This window comes from Pristiophorus japonicus, chromosome 5 (assembly GCF_044704955.1).
Source record: "Pristiophorus japonicus isolate sPriJap1 chromosome 5, sPriJap1.hap1, whole genome shotgun sequence".
Classification (NCBI taxonomy): domain Eukaryota; kingdom Metazoa; phylum Chordata; class Chondrichthyes; family Pristiophoridae; genus Pristiophorus; species Pristiophorus japonicus.
Genome location: NC_091981.1, coordinates 28,885,116 through 28,901,471, shown reverse-complemented (window position 1 = coordinate 28,901,471; position 16,356 = coordinate 28,885,116). Strand labels below are relative to the sequence as shown.

Below are 16,356 nucleotides of genomic sequence, written 5' to 3'. Positions count from 1 at the left end.
GGGGACTTTTCAGAATGGCAGGCAGTGACTAGTGGGGTACCGCAAGTTCTGTGCTGGGGCTCCAACTGTTTACACTGTACATTAATGATTTAGACAAGGGGATTAAATGTAGTATCTCCAAATTTGCGGATGACACTAAGTTGGGTGGCAGTGTGAGCTGTGAGGAGGATGCTATGAGGCTGTAGAGCGACTTGGATAGGTTAGGTGAGTGGGCAAATGCATGGCAGATGAAGTATAATGTGGATAAATGTGAGGTTATCCACTTTGGTGGTAAAAACAGAGAGACAGACTATTATCTGAATGGTGACAGATTAGGAAAAGGGGAGGTGCAACGAGACCTGAGTGTCATGGTACATCAGTCATTGAAGGTTGGTATGCAGGTACAGCAGGCGGTTAAGAAAGCAAATGGCATGTTGGCCTTCATAGCGAGGGGATTTGAGTACAGGGGCAGGGAGGTGTTGCTACAGTTGTACAGCCTTGGTGAGGCCACACCTGGAGTATTGTGTACAGTTTTGGTCTCCTAACCTGAGGAAGGACATTCTTGCTATTGAGGGAGTGCAGCGAAGGTTCACCAGACTGATTCCCGGGATGACGGGACTGACCTATCAAGAAAGATTTGATCAACTGGGCTTGTATTCACTGGCGTTCAGAAGAATGAGAGGGGACCTCATAGAAACGTTTAAAATTCTGACGGCTTTCGACAGGTTAGATGCAGGAAGAATGTTCCCAATGTTGGGGAAGTCCAGAACCAGGGGTCACAGTCTAAGGATAAGGGGTAAGCCATTTAGGACCGAGATGAGGAGAAACTTCTTCACCCAGAGAGTGGTGAACCTGTGGAATTCTCTACCACAAAAAGTAGTTGAGGCCAATTCACTAAATATATTCAAAAAGGAGTTAGATGAAGTCCTTACTACTAGGGGGATCAAGGGGTATGGCGAGAAAGCAGGAATGGGGTACTGAAGTTGCATGTTCAGCCATGAACTCATTGAATGGCGGTGCAGGCTAAAAGGGCTGAATGGCCTACTCCTGCAACAATTTTCTATGTTTCTCTGTTTCTATGATTCCACGAGAGTTCACAGATGTTTCAATGAAGGACCCGATATTCCAGTCCTGAACTCGAGAGGTGGAAGATGCCTGTGCGTGGATTTTTTTAACGTGTGGTGACCGTTGCACAACAGTCACCACACGGGCTTGACAGAGCTAGGCCTTTATCCAGTGGCAAGGATTAACCAGGACGACTGGAGACCTGCTCTGCTGCACGGACCTAGTGCGCACACATATCGCAGTGTGGGCTGACCCGTGCTGCCCCTGGGCCTGTGGCTCTTCTGGGCCCTGTACCCTCATTCGCCGCACCTCCACCACGATGTTCCAGAACCCGGCGCTCCAGCTCGATTTATATTATTCACTCTTAATACTATATATTCAGAAAATAGCTCTATTTATACTATACACCCAACTATACACTCCCTCCAGCATACCATGGCTGCAGTGTGTACCATCTGCAGGATGCATAGCAGCAACTCAGCAAGGATTCTTGGCAGCACCTTCCAAACCCGCGATCTCCGCCACCTCGAAAGATAATGCTGGGACCCCAACTCTTTACAATCTATATTAACGACTTGGAGAAAGGGACTGAGTGTAACGTAGCCAAGTTTGCCAACGATACAAAGATGGGAGGAAAAGCAATGTGTGAGGAGGACACACAAAATCTGCAAAAGGACATAGACAGGCTAAGTGAGTGGGCAAAAATTTGGCAGATGGAGTATAATGTTGAAAAGTGTGAGGTATAATGTTGGAAACTTTGGCAGAAAAAAATCAAAGAGCAAATTATTATTTAAATGGAGAAAGATTACAAAGTGCTGCAGTACAGCGGGACCTGGGGGTACTTGTGCATGAAACACTAACAGTTAGTATACAGATAAAGCAAGTGATCAGGAAGGCCAATGGAATCTTAGCCTTTATTGCAAAGGGGATGGAGTATAAAAGCAGGGAAGTCTTGCTACAGTTGTACAGGGTATTGGTGAGGCCACACCTGGAATACTGCGTGCAGTTTTGGTTTCCATATTTACAAAAAGATATACTTGCTTTGGAGACAGAACAGAGAAGGTTCACTAGGTTGATTCCAGAGATGAGGGGGTTGACTTATGAGGAAAGGTTGAGTAGGTTGGGCCTCTACACATTGGAATTCAGAAGAATGCAAGGTAATCTTCTCAAAGTATAAGATTATGAGGGGGCTTTAAAAGGTGGATGCAGAGAGGATGTTTCCACTGATAGGGGAGGCTAGAAGTAGAGGGCATGATTTTAGAATAAGGGACCGTCCATTTAAAACTGAGATGAGGAGAAATTTCTTCTCTGAGGGTTGTGGATCTGTGAAATTTGCTGCCTCAGAGAGCTGTGGAAGCTAGGACATTGAATAAATTTAAGTTAGAAATAGACAGTTTCTTAAACAATACCGGAATAAGGGGTTATGGAGAGCGGGCAGGGAAGTGGACCTGAGTCCATGATCAGATCAGCCATGATCGTATTTAATGGCTGAGCAGGCTCGAGGGCCCGTATGGCCTTCTCCTGCTCCTATTTCTTATGTTCTTATAAGGGCAGGGGTGCATGGGAACACTATCGCCTCTTAAGTTCTCCTCCAAGTCACACACCATCCTGACTTGGATATATATTGTTGTTCCTTCATTGTCGTTGGAACTCCCTACCTAACAGCACTGTAGGAGCACCTTTACCAGTCTGCAGCCTTTCAAATAGAAGGCACACCACCATCACCTTCTCCAGGGCAACTAGGGATGGGCAATAAATGTCGACCTTAGCAATGATACACACAACCATATAATGATTTTTTTTTTAAAAAGGAAGATAAATTAGCAGCTTCCCAGTAAGGCCACATAGAGAAAATAAACAACTGCAGAAGTAGAAATTAGCGCACTGACCAAAAGCTTGTTCAAAGAGGTATGTTTTAACGAGCATCTTGAAGAAGGAAAGAGAGGTGGGAAGGTTTAGGCAGGGAGTTCCAGAGCTTGGGGCCTAGGCAATAGAAGACATGGCCACCAATGGTTGAGCGATTAGAACCAGGGATGTTCAAGAGGGCAAAATTAGAGGAGCGCAGACATCTCAGGGGGGTTGTGGGGCTGGAGGAGATTACAGAGATAGGGAGGGGCGAAGCCTTGGAGGGATTTGAAAATAAGGATGAGAATTCTGAAATTGAGGCGTTGCTTAACCAGGAGCCAATTTAGATCAGCGAGCACAGGGATGATGGGTGAGCCGGACTTGATGCGAGTTAGGACATGGGCAGCTGAGTTTTGGATCACACCTAGTTTTCATAGGGTAGAATGTGGGAGCCCAGTCAGGAGTGCATTTGGAATAGTCAAGACTAGAGGTAACAAAGGCATGGATGAGGGCTTCAGCAGGGGATGAGCTGAGGCAAGAACGGAGACGGGCGACGTTACGGAGGTGGAAATAAGCAGTCTTAGTTATGCTGCGAATCTGTCAAAAGCTCATTTCAGGGACAAGTATGACACCAAGGTGCGAACAGTCTGGTTCAGCCTCAGACAGAAGTTGGGATGCATCATTTCTATGTCCTTTTGTACCTTGCTGCTCCAATCTACCTTCACCCCATCTCTTCTAGACGTGCTACTCTTTGCTGAGGTACGGTTACACAGATGCAGCTGCTGTCTGCTACTTTGTCTAAGTGGCCATTCTTCACTTATGAGCCCAGAGAACAAGTGCTGGCAAGCTATTCTTACATGGAAGGCATCACAGCATAGGGCAGTGTCCAATGTTTCTCTACTGAAGCATGATTAATCTTAAAATAATTAATGTGTCTCAATACAAATCATTATTTTTAATGTGCCAAGCATGTCAATGCAATAGAATGGAACATTTTTCAAATTTGTCACTTGATGTTTTCAATTACTCCCTAGTTAAGTGTAACCTGCATTACATTTAAAGCATCTCTCTCTCTCTAAACTCCCATAATAATGTGCCTCAACATCATTCTCAGGTGAGAGTCCCAGCTACCCAATGTAATGTTCCATTTCTTGCACCAGCTGAATTTATGGTCTGTCTGACTGAGATTACCAATTTAAAGGTAAAGTCACCAGTCTCGCGCTCCCAACAGGAGCCACATTGAAGGGAGCGTTAATTAGGGATAGGACAACAACACGTGCTTGCTTTAAGACTGGCTCCCTGCTGGGAGTGCATGATTGTTGAATTTAGCCCATTATGCCAAATTAAGCGTAAAAAGAAAGATTTGCATTTATATAGTGCCTTTCATGACTGCTGGACGTCTCTCAGTGCTTTACAGCCAATGAAGTACTTTTTGTGTGTAGTCAATATTGTAATCTGGGAAATGCACACAGCTTGGTCCCACAAACAACAATGTGATAATGACCAGATAATCTGTTTTTGTTAAGTTGGTTGAGGGATAAATATTGGCCAGGACACTGGGGATAACTCCCCTGCTCTTCTTCGAAATAGTGCCATGGATCTTTTATGTCCACCTGAGAGAGCAGACGGGGCCTCGGTTTAACTTCTTTGGCAGTTTCTCATCTACCTTACCCAATGACAGTTTTCATAAGTGGACTATGTCTTTGTACTTTCTACCTGGATGAACAAGTCTCCTGGACCTGATGGCCTGCATCCTAGGGTCTTAAAAGAAGTGGCTGCAGACATAGTGGATGCATTGGTTGTAATCTACAAAAACTCCATGGATTCTGGACAGATCCCAGCTGATTGGAAAACTGCAGATGTAATACCACTATTTAAGAAAGGAGGGAGACAGAAAGCAGGAAACTATAGACTAGTTAGTCTAACATCTGTCATTGGGCAAATGCTGGAGTCCATTATTAAGGAAGCAGTAGTGGGACATTTAGAAAATCATAATGCAGTCGAGCAGAGTCAGCATGGTTTTATGACCGGGAAATCATGTTTGACAAATTTGCTGGAGTTCTTTGAGGATGTAACGAGTAGAGTGGATAAAGGGGAATCAGTAGATGTCATGTATTTGGATTTCCAGAAGGCATTTGACAAGGTGCCACATAAAAGGTTACTGAACAAGATAAGAGCTCACAGGGTTTGGGATAATATATTAGCATGGATAAATGATTGGCTAACTAACAGAAAACAGAGAGTCAGGATAAATGGGTCATTTTCAGGGTGGCAAACTGTAACTAGTGAGGTGCCACAGGGATCCATGTTGGGGCCTCAACTATTTACAATCTATATTAATGACTTGGATGAAGGGACCGAGTGTAATGTAGCCAAATTTGCTGATGATACAAAGATAGATGGGAAAGCAAATTGTGTGGAGGATGCAAAGAATCTGCAAAGGGATATAGACAGGATAGGTGAGTGGGCAAAAAATAGGCAGATGACGTATAATGTGGGAAAATGTGAGCTTATCCATTCTGGTAGGAAAAATAAAAAAGCATATTATTATTTAAATTGGAAGAGATTACAAAATGCTGAGGTACAAAGGGATCTGGGGGTCCTTGTACATGAAACACACAAAGTTAGCATGCTTGTTCAGCAAGTAATTAGGAAAGCAAATGGAATGGAATGGCTTTATTGCAAGGGGGATGGGAGTATAAAAGTAGGGAATTCCTGCTACAAGTATGCACGGTATTGGTGAGACCACACCTCGAGCAGTGCATACAGCTTTGGTCTCCTTTTTTAAGGAGGGATATATTTGCATTGGAGGCAGTTCAGAAGGTTCATGAGGTTGATTCCTGAGATGAAGCGGTTGTCTTATAAAGAAAGGTTGAGCAGGTTGGGCCTATACTCGTTGGAGTTTAGAGGAATGCGAGGTGATCTTATTGAAACATATAAGATTCTGCGGGGGTTTGGCAGGGTAGATACAGAGAGGATGTTTCCCCTTGTGGAGGAATCTAGAACTCGGCATTGGGGGGGGCAGGGGCATAGTTTGAATATATTTAAGATGGAGATACAGACTTTTGAATGATGGGGCGTGAAGGGTTATGGGGAACAGACAGGGAAGTGGAGTTGAGGTCAAAATCAGACCAGTTAATCATGATCTTATTAAATGGCAGAGCAGGCTCAAGGGGCCAAATGGCCTACTCCTGCTCCTAGTTCTTATGTTCTTATGAACGGATATTGCCAGGGATTCACAATGATACCAATTGTGACACTGCTTCTCCTGCTTTAATCACACGTTCACCCCAATAGGTGAACATAAGAAAACGAAACACAGGAAAAGACCAGTTGGTCCATCGAGTCTGTCCTATCCAGACAGGCTGTATCGTTTGTACACCATATGCCCCGCCTCAGTCTGAGCAGCCACGCAATCTCCGAGATTTCCCTCTGAAATGGCCCAGCAAGCCATGCAGTTGTACCAATCTGCTACGGTAAAGTCAGCACTGTGGGAGTACATTCACCACAAGGACTGCAGCGGTTCAAGAAGGTGGCTCACCACCACCTTCTCAAGGGAATTTAGGGATGGGCAATAAATGCTGGACTTGCCAGCGACGTCTACATCCCATGAATGAATAAAAAAATAAACATGGCGTGTCACCAAACTATCTAAATGAGTAAGGCTCAGAGATAAACAGCTGGTCTGTTCTGTTAACTGAGCTCAACTGGAGCAACTAGGGTTGGGAAAGATCACTTTTACTCCCTTGCTCCTGCCATCCCAATGACCTTGCATGTGTGTGGATGAGGACAAGATCCAGTTCAGCTGTGGTGCCCCCCACCGTCCAATAGCCCATTAACTTTCATTGTTGAGGCCGACACAATCGAAAGGTAGCCGAGGCCCATCACCACTTGCAGGACCACATGAGTTGCGGAAAGAAAGGATAAGGGGTGACAGTTGGCTGGAAGGTACACGCACATTAGGAGATACCTTCTACAAATGCTCTGTGGATCTTCAGTTTTCTTTTACCAGGACGTGCCACTTTGTATTTTTACCCTCGACAGAAGTGGTCTTGGCCTTATTACAGGTGCAGGATCACACAGGGAAAAAAAACTTCTCATCAATACTAAACTGATTCTGCAGCAATCAGCACCTCCTGTATCTCGTCCCACAACCGAGAGCATGATTCCATGTGGCATTAGAATAGAAATGGCAAACTTCACATCCAAGCATTAAATGCACTAATACTAGAGTCCCAACTGTGACTCAGTGGGTAGCACACTCTTCTCTGAGCTAGAAGGTTGTGGGTTCAAGTCCCACCATAGGAACTTGAGCACACAAAAATCTGGGTTGACATTCCAGTGCAGTACTGAGGGAGCACAGCACTGTTGGAGGAGCCTTCTTTTAATGAGATGTTAAACCAAGGGCCCCGTCTGATCTCTCAAGTGGACATAAAAAATCCCATGGCACTATTTTGAAGAAGAGCAGGGCGTAATCCCCGGTATCCTGGCCAATATTTATCCCTCAATCAACATAACAAAAAAAACAGATTATCTGGTCATTGTCACATTGCTGTTTGTGGGAGCTTGCTTGCGCACAAATTGGCTGCTGCATTTCCTACATTACGACAGTGACTACACTCCAAAAGTACTTCATTGGCTGTAAAGCGCTTTGTGATGTCTGGTGGTCGAGAAAGGCGCTATATAAATCGAGGTCTTTTAATACGATATTCCTGGGTGTGCTATTTTTATGCAAGTGTTAACCTGTAAAATAGGTTAACAGTTACACTGGCATAAAATGGCATAATGAGGCATATAACACAAGCACATTCAGCATTCCGGTTGAAATTTCACTGATTGGAATTTCTACTGTATGATCTTAATATGTAAGATGTATCTAAAAATCAAAGTTGCCATAATTAACTCCAGATTCCAGTCACAGAACTGGTAGCTTCCCTAAGACATGGTTGTTAAAATTCATCACAGTCAAGTGCAGCAGTGTAGTGGGGACTGGTTAAGATAGCTGGGGGTATGGAGTTATCAGGTGGGTGAGTGAAATGAATTTGAAGGTTTGCGTATTGTCAAGCCTCAGTTTGATTGTGCAGCAGCATATTTTAACGCTGCTTTCTGCAGGTTACCAACGTGCCAGAGAATGGAGCTTCTTGTGCTGTTTTACATCCAGCGCTTTGGAATGATGTGTTTTTTTTCTGTTGCAGCTTGGGTTGTACGTGTGGCAGACTTCTCGTCTGCACCAGCTCAAAGCAAGAATCTGTTTTCACTTAAGTCTGAAATTAATGCAAGCAATTTAATATATGTACCGGTCAGCTTAAAAAATAGATCAAGTTGAACACTGGCCATCAGACATAATTACCTGATGAAGAGATTAATAAACTCTGCCGCTAGGCATTCGTGCCAGAAACCCCAGTTTCTGGAAGTATACAAAAGGATTGGAATAGTTGGAGTCTGCTGGGGGCAGGTGTCCTGGTGGCACATTTCCTGTATTCCAGTTGCAGTCTGTACCTAACAACGTAAGCCTCTGTGTTCTGTTCTCTTGTGGTTTTCAGAAGTCCATTTGCTTGTATGGTAAGGCCATTAACCTCTTGCTGTGCAAAGTCTCCTCTCCACACTTAACTGATTCGTGCAGTCATTTTCAATGCCTGCAGAATCCTTTTAAAAGACATCTCGCCCCCACCTCCTTCCCCCTTCCTACAGCTGAACCTTGCAGCAGTTTACAAAAACTATTAAGCCATCCCCTTTAAAGAACAAAAGTCTTCCTTTATGAAATCTCTTGCATTGGTAAATTGTGTGAGTGTATATGAGTATACATGTGTGTATAGAAATATATAAAATATTGGATTAGTAGGAGGGAACGAACACCAGGCAATTGCACAACCGTAGAGTTCCAGATGACAGCAGCCGCAACAGCTTGAGTGGTTTGTGTGCGGAACCCTAATATTTTAAACTCCCTTTTTCATGTTTAACATGTTCTGTCCAATTTTGAACGTTATTTGTAGATTGCCTGTATTTGGAGCTTTCCTCAGACCTTGCGAAGTCTCTGTTGCAACCATTATGATATAAGCAAATCCAATGCATTGGTCACGTAACTTGTGGAATAATGGTCCTGATTTCGCGGTAATATTAGCGATGAGGCTATCGGCACTCACCGTTCTTAAGTAGTAATTCGGACAGCAACTTCCACCGTCTGCACATGCACAGTTAAATGGGATACTCAGGAAATTGCTGTCCGATTTGCCCTGCTCCTCCACAAACTTTGCTACTCCGGTACCTCGCCGAGAGATTTGGCATTCAAACACATGAAAGGCGTAGCGTGCGGTACTTACCCACGACATACCCACTTAAGGCGCCATAGAAAGTTAGGGCTAGTCCATTCAAGTGGAAGTGAATTTTTAACTTCATTACAGCCAGACGATGTCTCTGGCACTGAAAATTAAATTTTACAAGTGTGGAGTCTCATTCTTTCAGATTTTAATTATTGTTGGGAGATTTTATAACAATTAAATGATTTTATTAAACTTTTTTTTACTTTCTGTCTCTTTTATCTCTCTCCTAATCCAATCTTTCTTTGCCTCTTATTTTTCTTTCTGTACATGATTTGACATTGAATTCACTATTCCAACTTGCATGTCCAGGTTTAGGCTGTGCAGCTCAGTGAGGATTCTTTGATCTTGATTTGATTGCTCACAGAGGTCCCAGATCCCCTGTAGAGAGCGCCGCGCTGTATCAGACCTCTCGCTGACCGTAAGTTGCTGCTCACATGCCCACGAAAAGTCTGTGGGAAGCTGTAAGCGTAAAGAACGGCGAGCGCTGTTTGTTCGTCGCTGACCGCAAAATTCGGGCCATTGTTGTAGGATTATTTTGCAGTTATTGTGTAGATTTTAAATTTATTTTCAAAGAATGTACAAAAACATTCTCTAATTTTATCGACTCCTTACAATCACCCCAATTGCTAGAAATTCATTTTTAACTGAACGAAAAAAGAAATTCCCCCCAATTTTGTTATAATGAGACTTTACTCTAAAATATGGGGCAATATGCTCATATTGTACGTGATTATTTATCTTGTAAAGCTGACTATCACTTTTTATGGAAAGCTTGCATTTTTGTTTAAACACAGGAGATTAGTTTTAAGTGTGACTATCAACAGAACACTGATTTGAGATCTGAGATTTTTTAAGATTAGAATTTTAAGCATTACTATATCATTAATTGTTTGTCTTATTTCAGCCTTGTTTCAAAATATCCTTTTTCAGCTGGTGACTTGGCATCTTTTTATCATTCGGCTGTTGAAAACCAAATAGTTTCTGAATCTAATTGTAGAATGCAGCATTTGCCTGAAGGAGACATTTCCAGGGCAGTTCTTTTACTCAGCGATTGGATTTTGCCGGTTGTAGAATGGGACAATTAGATTGGATGTGTCTCTGTTGCAATGTAACAGGAGACGATGTATCGCCACAGGATGGATTATCTCATTAATGGCAGCTTAACGACTCAGCTTTACCCCTCTGTGTTTGGGGGCTAAATGATTGTGTTTGTATTCATGGAGTTGGTACATGTGCACCCATCATCATCATAGGCAATCCCTCGGAATCGAGGAAGACTTGCTTCCACTCAAAATGAATCCTTAGGTGGCTGAACAGTCCAATACAAGAGCCACAGTCCGTGTCACAGGTGGGACAGACAGACAGTCATTGAGGGAAAGGGTGGGTGGGATTGGTTTGCCGCATGCTGTTCCACTGCCTGCGCTTGGTTTCTGCATGTTCTCGGCGATGAGACTCGAGGTGCTCAATGCCCTCCCGGATGCACTTCCTCCACTTAGGGCAGTCTTTGACCAGGGACTCCCAGGTGTCAGTGGGGATGTTGCACTTTATCAGAGAGGCTTTGAGGGTGTCCTTGTAACGTTTCCTCTGCCCACCTTTGGCTCGTTTGCCGTGAAGGTGTTCCGAGTAGAGCGCTTGCTTTGGGAGTCTCGTGTCTGGCATGCGAACAATATGGCCTGCCCAGCGGAGCTGATCGAGTGAGGTCAGTGCTTCAATGCTGGAGCTGTTGGCCTGGTCGAGGACTCTAACGTTGGTGACAAACTGATGACACAATTTCCAGTTTGCATTGCCCTGTATTATGTCTGCTGTATAATAGGTGAAATGTTCAAGATAAGACAAGCCTAACATTTTTTTACACAAGCATGCTAATTTTTTCAGTGCATTAATGAGTAACTGAGCTATACAGACCAAGAAGGTCTCCGGTTTGAACCCTTATCTGTGCAGAGACATCTCAGTCACAGTGGCTATAGAGATGCCAGAGTTGGCCCCAATGATTCTGGGTTAGGGAAGGCAAACTCAGCCAAGGTTCCGACCCCTGATTGGGATCCCTGCTGGTAGTACTGTATGAGGATGCTGAATGGGGGCAGGATCGGGCTTATATGTGATGCCTCCCAGAATCAATAGCCTTCCTCTTCACCTGCGAGTAATGGCCTCTTGAGCAATGTGCCAGAGGGTGACTTGCTCCTGGGCAATTGTACCCTTGTAAGAAAGCGACATATTCAGCATAGGATGAGGGGATGGGAAAAAACTTGCTGGGTAAAGAAAGAAAAAGATTTTGAGCAGGAAGCCCCTGTACTTCCTTAACAGGATTCCAGCGATGTGGGAGAGTACCAGTCCAGCCCACCCTGTAGCAATTATATTAAAACTAAAATCCAATATGTAGACCTTCCACAGGGCACAGGGTGAAAAGATACAGGGCTTGAAAAACCCTTAGGCCACAATCTCATCAGTAATGACAGGAGTACACCAGAATAGCCAACTGGGGAGCTGACGGCAGGCCTGCTCCCAAACCTCGGCCATTGTTGTTCTATAACCACCAGTTCAAAAGAGCTACAAGAGCGTCTGGTCCTCTGGCTTTTGTCTCCCCGTGGGTGTCTTGAGGTTGTAGATCCACCGTGTATGGAGTCACGGCTGCAGATTTTCAACAACAACAACTTGTATTTATATAGAGCCTTTAACACAGTGAAACATCCCAAGAACTTCACAGGAGTATTATCAGATGAAAAAAATTTTGGCACCTAAGTAAATATTAGCGCAGGTGACCAAAAGCTTGGTCAAAGAGATAGGTTTAATGGAGTGTCTTGATGGAGGAAAGAGAGGTTTTGGCTGGGAGTTCCAGAGCTTGGGGCCAAGGCAACAGAAGGCACGGCCACCAAGGGTTGAGCGATTATAATGAGGGATGCTCAAGAGGGCAGAATTAGAGGAGTGCAGACATCTCTGGGAGGAGGAGAGGGCGGTGGGGAGAAGGGTTGTGGGGTTGGAGGAGATTTCAGAGATTGGGAGGGCCGAGGCCATGGAGGGATTTGAAAATAAGGATGAGAATTTTGAAATCGAGGCATTGCTTAACTGGGAGCCAATGTAGGTGAGCGGGACTTGGTGCGAGTTAGGATATGGGCAGCCGAGCTTTGGATCACCTCTAGTTTACGTAGGGTAGGATATGGGAGGCCAGCCAGGAGTGCATTGGAATAGTCAAGTCTAGAGGTAACAAAGGCATGGATGAGGGCTTCAGCAGCGGATGAACCGCAGAGAGTTGTTGATGCCAGTTCATTGGATATATTCAAGAGGGAGTTAGATATGGCCCTTACGGCTAAAGGGATCAAGGGATATGGAGAGAAAGCAGGAAAGGGGTACTGAGGGAATGATCAGCCATGATCTTGCTGAATGGTGGTGTCGGCTCGAAGGGCCGAATGGCCTACTCCTGCACCTATGTTTCTATGTTTCTATGAGCTGAGGCAGGGTGGAGACGGGCGAGTTATGGAGGTAGAAATAGGTGGTCTTAGTTATGCTATCTGCACCGTGCACTGGAGAACCCTGGTCAGTTTTGCGCAGTAGCATTGGGACCATACACACAATTTATCAGATTCAAGGGAAAATTGTTACTTAATTTCTGTCCACTGTCGGCCACAGTAACAAAACTGTTTCTGTTGTCCTTGATAAGTACCTTCACCGGCTAAACTGTGCCAATTTATTTTTAAAAATTGTATCCACCATGTGCAACATCTATCCGGTGTTACTGGAGCCGCAAAAGGTTAGCTGACACGAGGGTTTCGCAGATAGCAGGATGAAAATCTGTGCTGTGAGTCCACACATGGCGGATTTACAACGTCAGGCATCCACAGGGAGACAAATGCTAAAGGACTTGTAGCCCGTGTTGACTGCTGGTTATACAACATCGAATGAGGTCTGGGAGCAGGGCTGCAGCTAGGCCCTAACTTTGAAAAGCACTGGGAAACTTTGGAGTGTAAAAAGAGGGAAACGCTCATTCACAGCAACTGAAAAGTAAGTGGCAGAAACTTTACGTAACCAAAATACAGACCTGTCGACACCAATGTTAGAAACGAGAGTTACGATGCAAAAGAGTGGGACAGGTTGCAAACTCATTTGAAGAAATGGATCTATCTTGCATGTTCAAGTTAGATGCATTAAAATAGGTTACATTTTTAAGCAATTTGAGTTAGTCTCACTCCCCACCAAGTGAGCCTTGATTGGTACAAGTTCTTGGCTTAATATTTTGCAGTTAATTATAAAATAGCTTTAAAGTGCTTTGCTGCCTTTCGCAGAGGAAAACCGAGGATTTTTTTCTCTCTCTTGTAACAGTAAAACAGATGCTGAGACAGTACAAAACTAACACTGTGAAGTACTGTGACTTTAACGGTATCTAAGAATCCCTCCTCCTTCTGTTCCTGTTAGTCTCTGCCAGTGAACAAGAACAAGAGCCAGAGCAGGAGCCCGAGACTGAGCCAGAGCCTGAATCAGAAGCAGAACGGGAAACCGAGGTGGTCACTGAGGCAGGAACTGCAGAGCTGGAACCAGAGCTGGAGACTGAGCAGGGACCAGAGCGAGAGCCAGAGGAAAATGCAATACTGAGCGAGAAGGAGAGGCAGAATGAAGAAGTGAATGAGAAGGATAACTGCTCAGCATCCAGTATCTCATCAGCCAGCAGCACTTTAGAAAGAGAAGAAAGGGAAGACAAAGTAACCAGCGACAATGAAACTGGTAACAGTCATATTTTCTGTGACTCTCTCATAATGCTGTACTGTGTTAAGCAGCTGAGTAACCCTCCAAGCACCAATTAGTAATTACAGGTTGCTGTGTTGTACTGAAATAGATTGCTTTACTGTGCTGCACCACATGAAATGTACTTCAGCATAATTATATGCTAGCTTGCATTGCATCGGTTTAGTAGATGTGAGTAACATGCACAGTTTCTGTACAGAGTAAACATTTTCTGAAGGAAGTATGTCACAATATTGCTGTACTTTTTTTGCTTTGATCTGTTAATCTCTGTGATGATCACCATTTTCCCTATTATACTCATTAAGCATGTGCTTATTACAACAAATTAACAGGGTAAATGTCATAAGTAACTACTCTGGGTGACTTTTAATCCAGACCAAAACATGCACACTTATTGAAGTACTGTACTTCAGTGGCTTCGTGTCTGGGGACATGAAAGCACCAAGAGGCAGGGAAGGGTGCAGTTCCCAATCTCAGTTATGGTGGCAAGATAAGTTGAGAAGGCTGTTAAAAAGGCATGGGGGTCCTTGGCTTTATAAATAGAGGCAAGGAGGTTATGCTGAACCTTTAGAAAACATGGGTTCAGCCCCAGCTGGAGTATTGTTTACAATTTTAGGCACCATGCTTTAGGAAGGATGTGAAGGCCTTCGACAGGGTGCAGAGGAGATTGATACCAGGGATGTGAGACTTCAGTTACATAGAGACTGGAGAAGTTGGCCTCGTTCCTCTTGGAGCAGAGAAGGTTAAGGAGAGATTTGATGGCGATACTCAAAATCATGAAGGCTTCTGATAGAGTAAATAAGGAGAAACTGTGGCAGGAGGGTCAGTAACCAAAGGACACAGATTTAAGGTAATTGGCAAAAGAACAAGAGGCAACATGAGGAAAACAAATTATGCAGCGAGTTGTTATGATCGGGACTGCACTGCCTGAAAGGCTGGTGGAAGTAGATTCAATAATAACTTTCAAAAGGGAATATTGAAGTGGAAACATTTGCAGGGCTATGGAGAAAGGAGCAGGGGAATTGGATTAATTGCATTTTTTTAATTCATTCACAGGATGTGGGCGTCACTAGCAAGCCCAGAATTTATTGTCCATCTGAGCCTTTACAACTGAGTGTCTTGCTAGGGCAGTAAAGAGTCAACCACATTGTTGTGGGTCTGGAGTCACATATAGGCTAGATTGGGTAAGGACAGCAGATTTGTGAATCAGCTGGGTATTAAACAACAATCTGGTTGTTATATGGTTACCATTTCTGATACTAGCTTTTTATTCCAGCTTTATATAACTGAATTTAAATTCCTCAGCTCTTGTGGTGGGATTTGAATTTGTGTCTCTGGATCATTAATCCAGGCCTCTGGATTACTAGTCCAGTAACATAACCATTATGCTACCATTCCTCGATTAGCACTTTCAAAGAGCTGGCACAGGTCCAATGGGCCGAATGGCCTCCTGTGCTGTATCAGTCTATCATTCCATGATGTCACTATGGAGCAACAAGCAAAGGACAGATTCACCATGCAGGGAAGGTGAGGAAAGCAGCAAAGAGTGGTCATTGCAATAGTGTTGCATGCTTCCTAGTAACAGGCATGGCTCACAGGCCGCTATCCACATTCTCCACTGGCAGGCTGGTAGCCCAGCAGACATGTGGAGGGAGAACATTTATTTCATCACCTTAAAGGCAAGAATATTTAAACTTTAATTCTTTCCATTCTTGTCACAGGAGGAATTGGTTTGATTCTGAAAGTGCCTTAATCCCTGCGTTGGTCCAATAAAAGGTTCAAAATATTTTGGCCATTCCAACTTATGATATAATGTTCTGACCCCTCTCTGAAGCCTTGGCTATGAAGCTGACAATGCAACAAGTGTTCAACTAGCCCCTGTAAATCCACAGAGCTATAAAATCAGCACTCCAGCATTGTTTTGTGTGATCTGATTTGCTGTGACAGTCACTCATCACTGATAAAAGTCCTCTTTAAAGAAACATGATTTGAATTTCAAAGTGGCGCAACTTGCATTCTAAAGGAAAGCGTACCCAAAGATAACCATCATCAGTATTAATGTAAGAATGCAAAAGTTCCGTTCAGTGACCCAATTTTGTTGGCATGGACCTTAATGTTCATTTAGTGACAAAGATATGACAAATAATAATTAAAATTAGACCTGTTATTAAAAGGAGTACTTTCTTCACAAAAATAGTGTTTTGCAAACCTATTGTCTGGGGAGAGAAGCTGTGACATCACGAGCAATTGGGACAATGATTGGACATAATTTACAATGACACATTATAGTCTTGATTTACCAACCCCCCACCCTCCCCATGTCTCTAGGGAATTTACCTAGGCACGATGGTAAGAGTAAAAGAGGGAGGAAGAGGCTTGTTTTGATGGTTCTCTGCCCCTTTTATGTTGGCGG

The 16,356-nt window shown here is 43.9% G+C and overlaps 1 protein-coding gene across 8 annotated transcripts in view; it reads left to right on the top strand.

The window, feature by feature from the left end:
- fhod3b (formin homology 2 domain containing 3b) overlaps positions 1-16,356 on the top strand; it is a 679,123-nt gene that overhangs the window by 586,196 nt on the left and 76,571 nt on the right. For all 8 annotated transcript variants that reach the window (XM_070880475.1, XM_070880473.1, XM_070880474.1 and 5 more), the window contains one exon: positions 13,617-13,922. In XM_070880475.1, the coding sequence (XP_070736576.1) occupies positions 13,617-13,922 (306 nt within the window). The remainder of the gene's footprint in view (positions 1-13,616; positions 13,923-16,356) is intronic.